Genomic DNA, 14,859 nt, shown 5'->3' on the forward strand with positions numbered 1-14,859 from the left:
ACAGGTAGTGAGAGGGAGTTATCACAAAACAACACTGAGACCAAGAGCAGCTTTGTACCATCTTACATTACTCATATTATAGTACCACCCCAAACAAGATCAGAATACTATTGATTTTGGTACCCATTCAGCCTCACAGAGAGAGAGTTCCCTATTCCATTATCTTATAATTTATTTGGAGATGCAAGGTAATAGTTCCTTGCTTAAGTTGCACAGATGCAGAAACAGCAGTCAAACTAAAAAGCTAACCCCACAGTAAGGCTGAAGCAGAAGACTGATGCTCATTAAAGGACTGTGTTCTGTACTGTACTACTACTACTAGTCTCCAGAGACATAACAAAAAGTCCTTCAGACAAGCTTGTTAGCCCACTCATGTAGAGCTCATTAGCACATGCCAGTAGACAAATGAGAAGTGTAGGTGGATAGTGAGCCCAGCCTGAAGTAAGTCTGTAGTTCTCAAAAGTTTCAAAGTATCTGTGATTACTATTTAAACCTCATTCCTTCCACCTTTTTTTAGTGCCTTGCTCCATCATTTTAAAATTACCACTATTTATAGTAGAAACTGTATTTTTTTTTCAATGTCTCAAAAATCTAGGTTTTAAGATTACTTCCATTCCAATTTGATAACACCGTTTTTTAGTTTGAGGGCCTTGGTAGACATTAGTTGTTGTGCATTATATGCAATGATCACACGACAAACTGTAACATGCCAAGCCGTTAAACAAGCTTATCCTTAGATAAAAATGGTGGATCAGCCACAAAGAAGTTTCTCATTGAACAACAACTTTTGTGGTGCAGAAGTATCCTGCAATAATTCTGAGATAGCCAGGTGGCATATTACTATTTGCTGTGCAATGCTTGCATATATGTGACAAAATGTGATGTTTGCCAAGGGCCTTAATAAGCTAATCATTAAACTTATGAAGCATTCTGCATGATTACTTGACAAGCCAGATATCCTCTCAAATTTTTATTTTCCTACACACGCTTGAGGCAAGCCTGTTTTTGGAGGCCAAACTTTAGGTCAACACACCAGTTACCATGAAGTCCAAACACACTACAGTGTTACATTACACCCTTTATTGCATCTTGGACAGTTATGATTTATTTACATGATGATATAAATTAGTTAAAAAACAGTACCCTGTAGCCAAACCCTTTGATAGTCAAATTTTGTATAAAGTTACTTATTGATTTATCAAAACAATAAGATGAAAAGGATAACTGTTTCTACTGTTTTCTGTATTTTAAAATTTGTAGAAGGACTTAAATCATCGCTATTGTATAGAGGCCTTTCAGGCTCTTTAGGATTTTAAACAGTTGTAATAAAGAGAAAGCCGGAAACCATTACAATGACATACTGTTATGGCTCAGTGACTTCAAGAGAAAAAGTAAACCCTGGACAGATAATATATTGCCTTTGCAGTGGTCCAAAAGTCAGGGCAACAAATGCATGTCCCCTCAGTTGGTGGTGGTGAGGGAAGCATAAAAGAAGAGCAGAGCACTCTGGGATGCTGGAGATACAGAGACCCCCTCTAGCACATTACATGTGGTGATACAAAAATGTAGTACTACAGAGAAGTTCGTATTTTAAACGATGCCATTTTTGTAGTGTTGGCACCAATTTTGTAGTGCGACACTTGTAGCCCTACACATGAACACGTCAAGGTTTAAGATGGTACAGCTGAGCTTCATCCAAGGCAGTGTAGAAATCAGTCCTCCTCTGAGTCACTGTCTTTCTTTGTAGAAAAAGAGCTCTTGACTGAGGACATTAGCTGATCCTGGATCTGTTTCCTGGGGTTTTCTTCTAGATCTGTCTTGATGGCACCTGACTCTGAAATCTTCCATTCAAGTTCTATACAGAAACAAAGAGGAGGGGAGAAAGTGCATCATAAGGTTGAAAGCTCAAAGTAAGCTCTTTCAAGCCTAGACCTCTCCAATAACACAAAGGGTAGAATTCTACCTTCCTGGTGCACCTAAATGGCAACTTCCTAGCTTGTTCCAGTGGTGTTTTTTGGAACTTTTGTGGAGGTTTCAATTCTACTGCCCCACATAGTGCACATAAGTGTAAGCATACGCAGTGGACTATGCACTGGCTTGCTATGTATGCAGCCAAATGTGTGTGTCCAATCTGGACATGTACATGCATCTAAATTACAAGAACATAAACAACTATAAACCCATAACTAACAGATGTTAGATGCTGCAGGATGGTTCTTCCATATTTTAGCCCCAGAAATTGAGTGGTGAGGGCATTTGCTCAAGGAGAGGGAAGATGGACTCTGCTCTCATCCAGAGGGGGTCAGAACAGACCTTCCAGCACAGTGTTGGGAACCACCAGGCCACAGATCAGACACTATCCAGACCAGGGATGGGTAAAGTCCGGCCTGCAGGCCAGATCCAGCATTTCCCAGCAGCCCCTGCCCACACGGCTTGGGCTGGTCTCCATGGAGACCCCAGCAGCTGTGAAAGCTCCAGGCTGGGGTTGCCATGCGGACCAGTCCCAGCCGTACTGGCAGGGCACAGGGCAGAGAAGGGCAGGGAGCTGCTCTGGAGCTGCTGGAATCCTGCAATGGGGGCAGCCTGCTATGGAGCCAGGGGCTGCTGGGAAATGGAGTTCAGCTGCCAGCCGGATTGGCTATTTTGCCCACCCCTGATATAGACCCTTCTCCAATGCTCCTCTCCTTTTGAAGTCAGTCCTCTGGCTAGCCAAGAGGGAGAAATGTGGAGTCACAGGGAACAATACAAGCTAGAGCGGGGGTGGGCAAAATACGGAGTGCAGGCTGTATCCAGCCCACTAGTTGATTCTATCTGGCCTGCCAGCCACTGCTGTCTTAGGGTAGCTTATCATATTTTATGCTTTAAAGTTGCTGCACCTGTTTACAGAGCAGTGAATTACAGTACTGTTTAAACTTTTTTTTTTTTTTTAAATATTCAGCCTTATTTAATCATTGCTTAAGTTCTGTACAGCCTCATAATTATCTGAACTTTTCATTTTGCTTATCAGCTGGCCTTGAGTTGTTTTTGCCGAGCTCAAAGTGCTGATATCTATATTGTATCTTTTCTTTTCTACCACTGTGAGTTCTTCTAACATAACTTAGTAATGGCCTTACCACCAGCTCAAATTAACTGAACTTGGAACTAGCCATGCCACTGCTCTGCCACAGACAGGACTGGGCCGGGCAGTGCGGAGACTCCTTTGCCCCTAGTCCTGCATCCATCCCCTCTCCCCCAGCCCAGCTTCCTCTTGTCACTGCAGCTGCACAGTCCTGGAACCATGGCTGCTGGCAGCTGGACACACATGGGACAGGGCATGATGCAGTGCACCAAGTAGCTATCCCGCTTGCTTGCCTGCCGCTGCCCGATCTTCCCGGTATGGCGCAGCAGCAGCAGTGGCTCATCATAGCATGTATATGAGATAGCTACTTAATACACTGCACCATGCCCTGTCCTGTGTGTGGGCCCAGCTGCCAGTGGTGCCAGGACTATGCAGCACCAACAGGAAGCCCGGGGGGGGGGGCCAGGAAGAGAGGGAATGGATGTTGGGGAGGGGTGCGTAGAAGTCTGCCTAACCCTGGCTATAGCACAGTGAAGTGCAGTCCTCCCTCCTCAGGCTCCCAATAGCAGCTTGTGAGCAGGATAGGATCAACTGCATCTCCCCACTAACCCCTGACCTGCCCTCAACAGCTCACCATTAAGTGGACCTTCAGCCCAAATAATTGCCCGTCCCTGAGCTAGAGGATGTGTAAGCCCAGGGGGATGGCTGCTGCCTGGAAGAGAGGGAGCCCTGGTTTCTAGCTCAGAGCCTGACTCCCAATGGAGCAGAAACTTTTCCATAGCACTACCTGCCATGCATTTCATCCAATGACTATTAAATGGAAGGGGCATGGGCCCAGCCTCAAAAGAAACATTGGAGAGGTGACTGGGTAATGTCTGACTTGTATGGTTAGTGCATAGTGCTGTGAAGTCTGGGGCACAAGTTCAAGTCCCCCGAGTGAGGGGGATCTAGAATCCAGGTCTCCCACTTTCTGGACAAGTCCCAACCACTCAGCTATCAGGGCTAAAACAGAAGGCATCCCCTCCCCACAACTTTTCCAAATTCATACCCTGGTATGTGCATACATAGCTATGTATGTGCCCAGCCAGTGTGTAGCTGTCACGCACATTCTTTTTACATGTAGGTGCTTATACCTCCACAGTGCAGAAGCAAGATCAGCAACATAGCTAGAAAACTGTCATTTAGGTACACAAAGTGAAGAAACTTCTGCCTGAAATCTTTACTTTGTGAGATGGAGTATAGAAAAGCCACAAATAAGTCTTGTGTGTGTCTTGGGAAATTTAAACTATGCTTAAAATGGACTAGTCAATGGTTTTCATTGATTGTAGCAATACTTCCAACAGACAAAAGTTGCTTCAATCATACAGCAGCTGAACAATTGGAAGAGGCAGAGAACAGATTATCTGCTAAGGGAAAAAGCTGCCGCAATTCCATTTACACATCTGAATTACAGATACTGTCACAGACAGATTTCTGAAATGCACTTTATCCACTTCCCAGCACTCCTTGTACAGATTATTAGTTCCTTAACAAGAGGGGAAAAACCACACTCCTCTACCCACTAGTAGACCTATTATTATAAAGGCTCAAATTGGATTTCTTCCCAGAAGTGGAAGAGTGTCAATACAAGACGTTCAGCAGATACCTCTCCCCTAGACCTGCTGGCAATCCAATCATTAAATCTAACTTCATTTAGACATAAAGGAAATGACTACAACTTCACATTCTCTGCAATCTCAGAGAGAAGTTACCCGCTTCATACAGATAAAAAGAAAAAGAATGCAGAGTGTGCAATGTCCAGTTTCATGTGATGATGAAACTGAGCTGGCATAACCCTCATCTCCAGGTACCTGAAAAATCTATTACTTTAAGTGCCACAAATGGAGAACAGATAACATAGGGTTGTTACTACTTCTTTCTTAAGTGTTCGGTGTTCCCAAACCAAATTTTTCATTGGTGAACATTTCCCCTGGAAATCACAGTAAAGGAAGACTCTGATACACATCCAGAAGATTCTGGAGTCTAGGGTTTTAGTTCAATCATAGCTCTGATTAGTGGAAGTCTACTTGTATGCCATTACAATAAAACAAAGTGATGGGCTTTAGTATAGCACATGAAATGCCATTTAAGTAAAGACACAAACAAATCATTTTACTTCTAGGCCCTTGGACAGAAAGCCATAAAGAAATCTGATAATAGAGGATTTAATTGTAATTTAAAAACAGTAAATTTCTACTGAATAATCACATTCACTCAGTTTCCAAAATGGAGAGAGTGTATAATATGACTGACATTTTTATCTCAAGGCGTCACTTAAATTTTGTACCCTTCCCAATCACTGCCAAGCAAAAACTTTTGTTTAAGAGGCTGAGGAGGGCTGTCATTCAAAGGCACAAAACTCCTGGTGCTGAAATGCTTTGTTGCACCCCACTGTACACATCTATCCCAGTGTGAATGGAGTATGTCAAAATGACAAGGTTCAACAATATGGCCAATCTGTACCATGATTACTTGCTGCAGCTGAAAGAGGTGGACTTCTTTGAGCCCTGACTGCCCTGACCCTCAAGAAGTAGTAGCTTCACCCAAATGAGATTCTTCTCCTACATCAGGGGTCGGCAACCCTGGCACGCGTGCCGAGCATGGCACGTGAGGCCATTTTGCTTGGCATGCCACCACCAGCCCTGGTTCTGGGTAACTGCTGCCAACCACAGAGCCCAGGCTGCAAGCCCTGCTCCACGGTTGGCAGCAGCTACCCAGAGCCAGGGCTGGGTGCAGCAGGAAGGCTGTGAACAGCTGTGCCAGGCTCCAGCATCAGCTGTGTACTGGCGCGTGCATGCACGCCTTGGAAAACATGGCGGGAGGGGCCTGAGGCAGTGCAACCCCAGTCTCTCCTCTGCTGCCGGCACAGAAGTGATGGCAGGGCTCCAGAGCCCGGCGCAGCTGTTTGTAGCCAGCCCGGGCTCTGGGCAGTTGCAGCAAGCAGGCTGCAAACAGCAGTGCCAGGCTCCACAGCTCCGGCATCAGCTCCATACTGGTGGTGACTGCGCATGCACCTCGGAGCAGACAGCGGGAGGGCTGCACTGCCTCGGGGCCAGGCCCTATCCCCACTGTCCACTCTGAGGTGCACGTGCAGTCACTGCCAACATGGAGCTGTGGAGCCTGGCACAGCTGTTTGCAGCCTGCCTGCTGCTTGCTGAAGCTGCCCAGAGCCCAGGCTGCCTACATGCAGCTGAGCCAGGCTCTGAAGCCCCACTATCAGCTCTGTGCTGGCAGCTGGGGAGAGAGCAGGGCTGTGCTGCCTCAGGCCCCTCCCACTGCCCACTCCAAGGTACGCGTGCATGCGCCGGTACAGAGCTGATGCTGGAGCCCAGCACAGCTGTTTCCAGCTTGCCTGCTGCAGTGGCCCAAAGCCCAGGTTGGCTACAAGCAGCTGCTCCGGGCTCCAGATCCCAGTCATCAGCTGTGCTGGCAGCAGGGGAGAGGCTGGGGTTGTGCTGCCTCAGGCTTCACTGTCTGCTCCGAGGCACACATGCAGCTGTTTACAACCTCCTGGCTGCTGCCAGCCCCATCTCTGGGTAGCTGCTGCCAACTACAGAGCCTGGGCTGCTTGCAGCAAGGCTTGCAGCTGAGCCAGCCTGATTCCCACCTGCCCTAAGCCCAGTGCTGGCCCAGCCCCCACTACTGGGATGAGGCTGGCGCTGTCCCTTGCCAGGAGCACCGCACCTTTACGGGCTTAGCTGCGTGGAGTGGTTAGGTGGCTGGGCTGATGGGCAGGCTCTGGGCCAGGGCCTCAGCTGGCTGTGCTGCAGCCTGGGGGCTGGCTCCCCAGGAAAGCACGGGGGCTCCAGCAGGCCCAGGGCACTGTTGGGTCAGACTTTGTCTGGTGGCCCAGCAGCCCGGCTCTGTGCACCCGTGCATTTGGTTCTGTATGTGTGTGTGTGCACACGTCTGGTTCTGGATGTGTGTGTGCACGCGCATGTGTCTGTTGTGGCTGTGTTCGTGCACATGGTTCTGTGCATGTGTGGTTCTCTGTGTGCATGTATATGTGCCTGGTTCTCTCTCCTCTTTTTCCTTTCTTTCTCTCTCTTCTTTGCCTTATTTCTCTTCCCCCCCCCCCTCGCATTGCAACATGCTTAACAAAAAAGTACACAACAACAAAGGCAACATTTATGATTATTAAATATACTAATATGCAGTGCATCCTGCCTTATATTGCTCCCCCCACCCCTGCCAATTCTGTTTTTCTGGCATGCCAGCACTTGGGCACCTTCCAAGGTAGACATTGTGGTTTTTTCAGCACTCCAACCAAAAAATGTTGCCTACCCCTGTCCTACATGCCCCGCTCCTGAACCAAGCAAAACAAGAGCTGTACCTCCTATCTAGAGCAGACTCAGACTGTAATCCCTAAGGACATGAACACAGACATCACAGCTGCTGCCAGATGCAAGGGAAAAAAAAAAGAGCGAATAGTTCATTTTCATGTTCCCAGCCTCATCTGTGCCAAGGAAAGGGCTGTCTGTTAGGAGGTAGGGGCACAGTGACTTAGGAGTGGGTTGGGGAAGCATGACAGAAGAGACAAAGGGATCATCATTTGTTAACAAGAATGAGGGAGAATAAGGAATGCAAGTACAAAGAACTGTAGAAGAAAGAAATGAGAAAAATATATATTATTAATATGAATAATATCCTATATAACTTCTACTCCGATTCCAAAGGTCTGTGTAAGCTTATTGTAGGGGAGACCAATTAAACTGCTTCATACGCCTTCTGTTTTTTTCGGGCAAGATCCAGGAGGCAGGTACTTACCATCTCTTGTCAGGTTCATGCCACCAAACACTAGAGGTCCAATGAACTGGGCCTTGATATCTCCTTCAAGGTAGATGAAAATTGTGGGCAGGTTCCTATCAGGGTAGTTGGGTATGCAAGTTGTAGAAATAGCTTTGATAAATTTGACATCTGGGAATTTCTTTGCAAGTCCACTCAAATGTTGATTTATTAAAGCACACAGTGGAATTCTGTTAAAACAATATACACAGAAAGAAGAGTTAAGAAATAGTATGTCAAAAGTAATCCCTTCCACAAGGAAAGTTAGAAAAAGTATTTAAGAAAATGTAACAAACATAAAAATGTAACATAAATGCAACATATTTCTAGTGGCTTTCAATCCAGTGTAGGTATCTATTAGAGCCACTGGAGTTATTTATTATAATTATTTATTTGGTTTACAGGATACTGTTTCTATGAATAATGCGTGCTAAAAAAACAGAGATAAAATGGAAATAAAAAACAGCCTGTTAAAGAAAAGAATTAAACTTGTGCTCATTTTCTTTGTCTTTTAAACTGTGCTGTGCAGTTATGAAATTAATTAAAATAGGATTAAAGACGATGAGAACAGTCAAGTTTTTAGTACCCTTTTGAGAACCATGTATAGTGAAAATTGGTTAGGCTCCATTGAAAAACTATTTCTTAACATCAGTGGGACTGAATATCTTGCTTAATAGAGTTTTGCAAATCAAGACAAGCCACAAATAATCACCTTGAGTACATAGCCTCAAGCAATATAGAACATGGCAACCTCTGCTCCTCAACTTTTCACTGTAAGAGGATGCTTGTATTAGCAGGCAGATTTTGGCTCCAACATCTGATGAAGTGAACTGGGTTCATGAAAGCTTGTGTGCTCTCTCTCTCTCTACATACTACATTTACTCCAATATAAGATAACCCTGAATATATGATGACCCTTCCAGTAATTAGGTTCTAAATATGGAAACGTTTATAAATTTGTCATAACGTTCCAGGCATAGAATCTAATTACTGGAGGTTTGCCTTGAATTTGTCCCCCTCCCACTGCTACAGCAGAAAAATAAATCTGGGGGGAGGGGGGGTTGGTTGGGTGGTCCCCTTGCCCTGTGCCCATCCCCCAACCTCTTCAACATAGCCCTTTCCCTTTCTCCTTATTGTTAGACCCCAATCTCCCTGAGCACGTGGAAGTGAAGTGCAAACTTGAAAACACTGACTTTGAAATAAACATGCAGTTACTATGCATACCCATAGACACAGTTCGTGCAATTACTATGGGTACTACAACTCATCCAGAATTGATACATTTTACCTTTTAGGAAACTGCTACAAATTTTAGCACAGGTATTGCATAAACACGTTTTTAAGCAGATTTTTGTGCCTATTTATATATAGAACAAATTATGCATGAAAAAGGCTCATGATTTACCATATAAATGGGCCCCAGCAGAGTCAACAGCATCTCAAGCCATGGTGACCCCACAGCTCAGAACTTCTCAGTATGTGTGTGTAGTCCAGATACCCTCCACAAAGGATACATGTGCTAATTAACACCCCCTAAACTCATGACTGAGGGCAACCTGGTCCAGCTCAGTGTCATAGAGGGTGGGAGCACACTAATCATATGTGACAGGCAGAGATCAGGAGGTGGAGAGGCAAAAGAGGGATTCTGGGTGAACTGTTTGGGGCCCCTTTTGGTGATGTTTTCCAGGCATCTGAGGCTGGTGAAGAAACAAGCATCACTGGAACTGGGAAAGAAAGGCTCAGCTTGCTGTGAGAAATTGTAATATATTCAAGGTAATGGCTCGCCATGACCAGTAAAAGAGCTGGCACTGAAGGAGAGTTTGTGCAATAATCATTATCACACATCATACTCAGCTGGGCTGTACTAACCTATCCTTGTGGTAGGTTCCCATCAGCATGTTTGCCCAATATGGACCATGTGTTTTATAATCATGTTCAGTGTTGGCTGCACTTAATGAACTTCCTAGTTAATTTTTATTACTGAGCACATGCTGCTCAGTAGACAGTGTATTTAATGATGTTTCTTTGAACGCAAATATGAGACAACGGGCTTTTCTCCTAATGCTGACTGAGGGGGAAAACCTCATCTTGTATTTGAGTGAATACAGCATATATATTTTATTTGGTTAGTCTATAAAAGTGCATATCTACTCTGCCTTCTGACTGACTTCAGACTAACGCAGTAACTACCTCTCTCTTGGTATACATAAACATGCTGCTGTTTTACGGAAGCAATTTTCAGTAGCTACGTTTCAACGCTGTTCATAACTGATGAAAATAAGAAAAAACACATTCAATTGGAATTCTTTGGTGTCCATAATGGTTATGCATTTACCTAAAAATACCAGCATGTTCAGATGCAGTTAGTGACCAATGTCAAAACTGACAAAGAGACACTCCACAGTTTACTTACCCTTGTTTGTAAAGATGCAAGATTACCCATATATCTTTGCCAGCTTTCGTAACTTCTTGAACATAATCCAGACCTGAAATCTCCAAAAGTTCCCCAAATTTGTTCTTCATTTGAGTTGCTTTCCATTCTGCAAGCCTTTGCTGTCTGTACAAGGACAGAAAAAAATGGAAAAAACAGAAATCAAAACTTGAGAAAACATGTAGTTATTGCTTTGCTGAACACAAATAATTAAAGTTATAGATTTTGAAGACCATCCCACAAAGATAAGCTTTAAATATCTCCAAGCACCAGGATACCAAAAGATGGCTTTTGTAAAGAAGAGTAGTTGAAAGTCTGTACATAACCTTAGTTTATGGACCTATGACGCAAGGAGTAAACTGAGCTTAAACTGGTATCCGTTTCCCCTGGGAGAGTCACTGCCACCAAACACTGGAGATCCAATGAATTGGGCCTTGATGTCTCCTACATATTAAATGAAACCGCAAGAATATAGATATTCAGGATTTTTCTCCCAGAGCAAAAATGGTCGCTGCACAAGAAAAATAACCCAGGAACAACCAGGGTTAAATCACTCCCGGGAAAGTTTCTCCTAGGAGAGCCAATGTCTGTAAACATTCTCATCTGAGAGAAGCCCAGCACGGTCCAATAGCATCTGAGGGTGCTTTGTTGCCATCTTCCTACCCCCAACAGTATGTCACTTGCTGGACTCTGCTGCTCCAGATGAGCAGGGAACAGAACACATCCCCTTCACAATCCCCATACTGTGCTGCAGGAATATACAAGATGACTCTTGAGTAGTCTGGCTGCAAAGGGCAGCTAATAAGGGCTGCCCTGTGCATTGCTGCCATTTTGCCACCAGGCAAACTGAGGGAGCCTGAGGCTGCACAGCATCAGCATTGCAAGCTCTCTAGTCTTCAGAGGCCCAACCTTTGAAAGTGTGTTCAGGAATCCCCAGGTAAGTCATACCAATAGAACACCAAGAGCATTGTCCCAGGTTATCTGAATATATGTACACAGTTCATAATAGCCAACATCACAGATTCTGCCCTAGAAGCATTTTTAGCCGTTGTGCTTGATAAAATACTTGTTTACATCTAAAACATTACATTTTTCAAGTAATTTAGGTGCCTAACTTGAATGCCAAGGATTTGATTTTCAGAGGTCCTCATAATTCACTGATTTCCACTCAACTTATGGCTTTACGGTACATCTGAAAGGTGAAGCCATAAATAGTTAAATGTAGACTAAGTGTCTTAGTTAAGGTCATTCAGAAATCTGTCAGAACAAGGAGCAGAACACTAGTCCTTTCATCTGTCACTTCTGTATTTTTTTTCCTTCCTCCATTCTCCAGCAAAATTAAAATCAGATTACATCTTATTTGCCTATAAAGACGTAAACATTGTATTTCCATTAAAATATAGTAAATTCTGCAAGCTATTCTAACCTGTACATTTCAACGGCTCTCTCATCCTCCTCATTAAACTCATCTTCATTATCTTCTAGCTCTTCCAAAGTCATGTCTTCATAGGTTTTCACTAGAGAGAGAGAAAAATAGGAGGAACAATAGTCCAAAAGAATACATATATTACAAATTTCTGGAACACTGTGTTCTCCTGGCCTCTGAAGATGCATACTTCATTCTGATTTTTCCTAAATTGTTGAACAAAACAATATAAAAATGATTACTGGGAAAAGAACAATGTTTGGAAACCCCAATTTACTAGTTTGGACATTTTCTACATTTAGCAGGTGGTAAAGGATACATCAGAGGTACAGCCAGTTACCCTGTGGCATACATTCGCTATTATGTAACGTCACTTTATTAAAAACCTGAGGAACACTTAGGAAAATTAAGATGAATCAGCTAATGGTGTGATGTTAATGTGCAAAAATAAGAAGTATTAAACCCTGTGCTCCAAGCCCACTTTTCACCTAAAAAAGAGACTCCACATGGGGGCTTAACACACTTTAAGTAACATGCATTGACTTAACACCTTCAATGCAATCATTTTAAATTTCTTGAGAATCCCTATGCAAGCAAACCCTGATGAAGTACTCTCACAGTTTTAACTCTAAATAAACTCGATAATGGAGTATTCAGGGAAAACTTTTTTCTTCTGAGCATCAAGTTCTTTTTTGGTTGGGATCACGGGCGCTTTTACTTTTGACAGATAATCAACAAGCATTCCATTAACTTAACACTAGCGCTCCAAAACAACTTATGCAAGTCATTAAGTTCAGAATTCACCACCTTTGACTCTGGCCCTTGCTTCTACCCCACAAAGCCATTAACAATGATAACTATGGCCAAAACCAAAATATTTTAGTTTCTTTCAGATGAACACAGACTATTTTCTTTCTCTTACAACAGAGATAGAAGTCTCTACAAGAACCCCCAACTCCCAACGTCCTCATGACCAGGGATCCTGGTTTTTCCTCATTAAAAATTCCCCAATTTTCGGTTGGAAAAAAAAAGTAACCTAAAATCTACACTTTCCATGATTAAAAGGAAACACCACTAATATATAGACAGATATATAGTGGTGTTTCCTTTTAATCATGGGAAAATGTGGGTTTGGGGTTTTTTTTAAACTGAAAATTGGGGATTTTTTTTTTTTTTTTTTTTTTAAATCAGAGACAACCAGAATCCCTGCTCATGAAATTTCAGGATATATTTAATTAATCTCTGCAAAATGATGTCAACGAGTTCTCTTACTCCTCTGAATCATGCTAAAAGAAAATGTTCATTCCAGAAATAAGAACTGCTGTCAAAGACAGTCTTGCAGAGCTTTTTGTTTGTATTTTGCTTGGTTTCAGTTTTAAAGATAGCTCTCCTTGTAAATCTATCAACAGATTTACAGCATTATTAGCTGATTTTTCTAAAATTCCACAGTGCACTTAATTTATTTAGATATAAACAAAGATGTGAGGACCATGATCCAGTGGACTGGCAAACTGAAGTGTGTCTCAACCCTGCAAGTGCAGTGCGGAAATATACCTGGAGGTATACATGCTCCAACATGGGTTAACAGAAAAACTTCTTTCTTGCCTTTGAAGGAGATGGGTTTCTTGTTACACAGGCATGTTGGTACTTATTCTGGATTTATTTTGCTTGTTTGTTTTGCTTTTTAAAAACTGAATAAGTTTAAATGTGGCAACAGTATCCAGAATGAAGTTCTGAGGAGGTGGAATGCATCAAAAAGTTTGATGAGCTTACTTAGCTGAGCCTGTAACAAGTGAAGCATGCCACATGAAATTTAATCTTGGCATCCTCTATAACTAGGGGCGGGGGGGGGTGGTTTACCGTTAGGCTTTTTCAAAATCGTTGACAGTAATTTCAGGGCAAAACTGTACAGCAACAACTCAAGATTTAATTTGCCACTGTCTGTCCCCCCCCCAAACTCACCAATGGACTGCTGTTGAAGAATACGCAGCTCTTCCTCCTCCTTTGCCTGCTCTTGTTCCTTAAGTTTTTCCTTCGGAGGAAGGATGCCCTTTTTACGCAAGATGTCATTCCACTCGGTATCTTCATTAGGGTTCTAGAACAAAAATGGAAAAGGTGCATTTCTCCAAGGGAACATTTCTGAAACCTGTTAATCCAGACAACTTACTATTACTTATATCAGCTTTTTCTAAAAGTCACACATCATTATTAGACTACTAACTCTTGTCATATACGCACCATGAAAACATGCAGAGAATCTGGTGGGATTCCTGTACAGGCTTGAAATGATGCCCTACAAAGTAGCTTTGTGCCATGCTCCTTTCTCTTTTCTCCTAACTTATTAAATCTACAAAAGAAGGGCTTCTGCTGCAATATCTCAAAAAAAGAAATTGTTTTCTGCAATTTAAATTCTACCCCAATAGGGCCTCCAAAGGAAAAAAAGGTGATCTAGGTCAAGAGCATTAGGGAAGACGGAACAGGGTGTCATGACCCAAAAGGCATGATTGTGTGTGTGTGCTTCGGCACCAGAATTATCCCCGTCAAGTTGCAGAGCATTGCACGGGAGTGTTTCCTGTAGCAAGAGGAAACCCCGGTGCAGGGACGAGTTTCCCGCCTTTTCTGCAGCTTCTTTTGCAGAGTGCATTGCTCAAGTTGCAAGAGGAATGCATGGTGCAAAAGAGTTCCCGCCACCGGTATGCAGATTCGTTCCCCGTGATTGGCTAGTGCTAAATTATTCACACGTGGCGGCTAACGATTGGCCTGTTAGCCGTATAAGAGGTTTGAGCGGTTTCCGCCCAAGCGGAAGAGGACTCCACATCCATCTCGTGGGGACTCTGGGTACACGGCAGGGTAATAGAAACCCTGTGTGAAATCCAGAGGAGCGTGGCGGCCTGATCCACCGCCCACCTCTTCCCGTCTTCGAACGCAACTTTTATAAGACGTATTTACGATTCCTATTTTGGTGGCTCGTTCACCCAGAGCATCCGGAGCTCTGTACCGTGGAGCCTAGCAACCTCCACGAGACCGTCTGTGTTGTCTGTCTGTAACTGCAACTTAATCAAGCTTTCCAGCCCACACCACTGCCATCTCGGTGTAAGTAAACAATCTTTTAAACTACCG

General features: G+C 43.5%; 1 protein-coding gene across 1 annotated transcript in view; it reads right to left on the reverse strand.

Moving 5' to 3' along the window:
• Positions 1 to 1,058: 1,058 nt before the first annotated feature.
• Positions 1,059 to 14,859, reverse strand: part of PDCL3 (phosducin like 3) — a 19,999-nt gene continuing 6,198 nt past the window's right edge. The window contains exons 2-6 of the mRNA XM_006034455.1: positions 13,702 to 13,834; positions 11,740 to 11,830; positions 10,296 to 10,439; positions 7,865 to 8,073; positions 1,059 to 1,855 (exon numbers count right to left, since the gene is read on the reverse strand). Coding sequence (XP_006034517.1) covers positions 1,713 to 1,855; positions 7,865 to 8,073; positions 10,296 to 10,439; positions 11,740 to 11,830; positions 13,702 to 13,834 — 720 coding nt within the window. The 3' untranslated portion in view covers positions 1,059 to 1,712. The remainder of the gene's footprint in view (positions 1,856 to 7,864; positions 8,074 to 10,295; positions 10,440 to 11,739; positions 11,831 to 13,701; positions 13,835 to 14,859) is intronic.

This window comes from Alligator sinensis, unplaced genomic scaffold, assembly GCF_000455745.1.
Source record: "Alligator sinensis unplaced genomic scaffold, ASM45574v1 scaffold462_1, whole genome shotgun sequence".
In the NCBI taxonomy this organism is placed as follows: domain Eukaryota; kingdom Metazoa; phylum Chordata; order Crocodylia; family Alligatoridae; genus Alligator; species Alligator sinensis.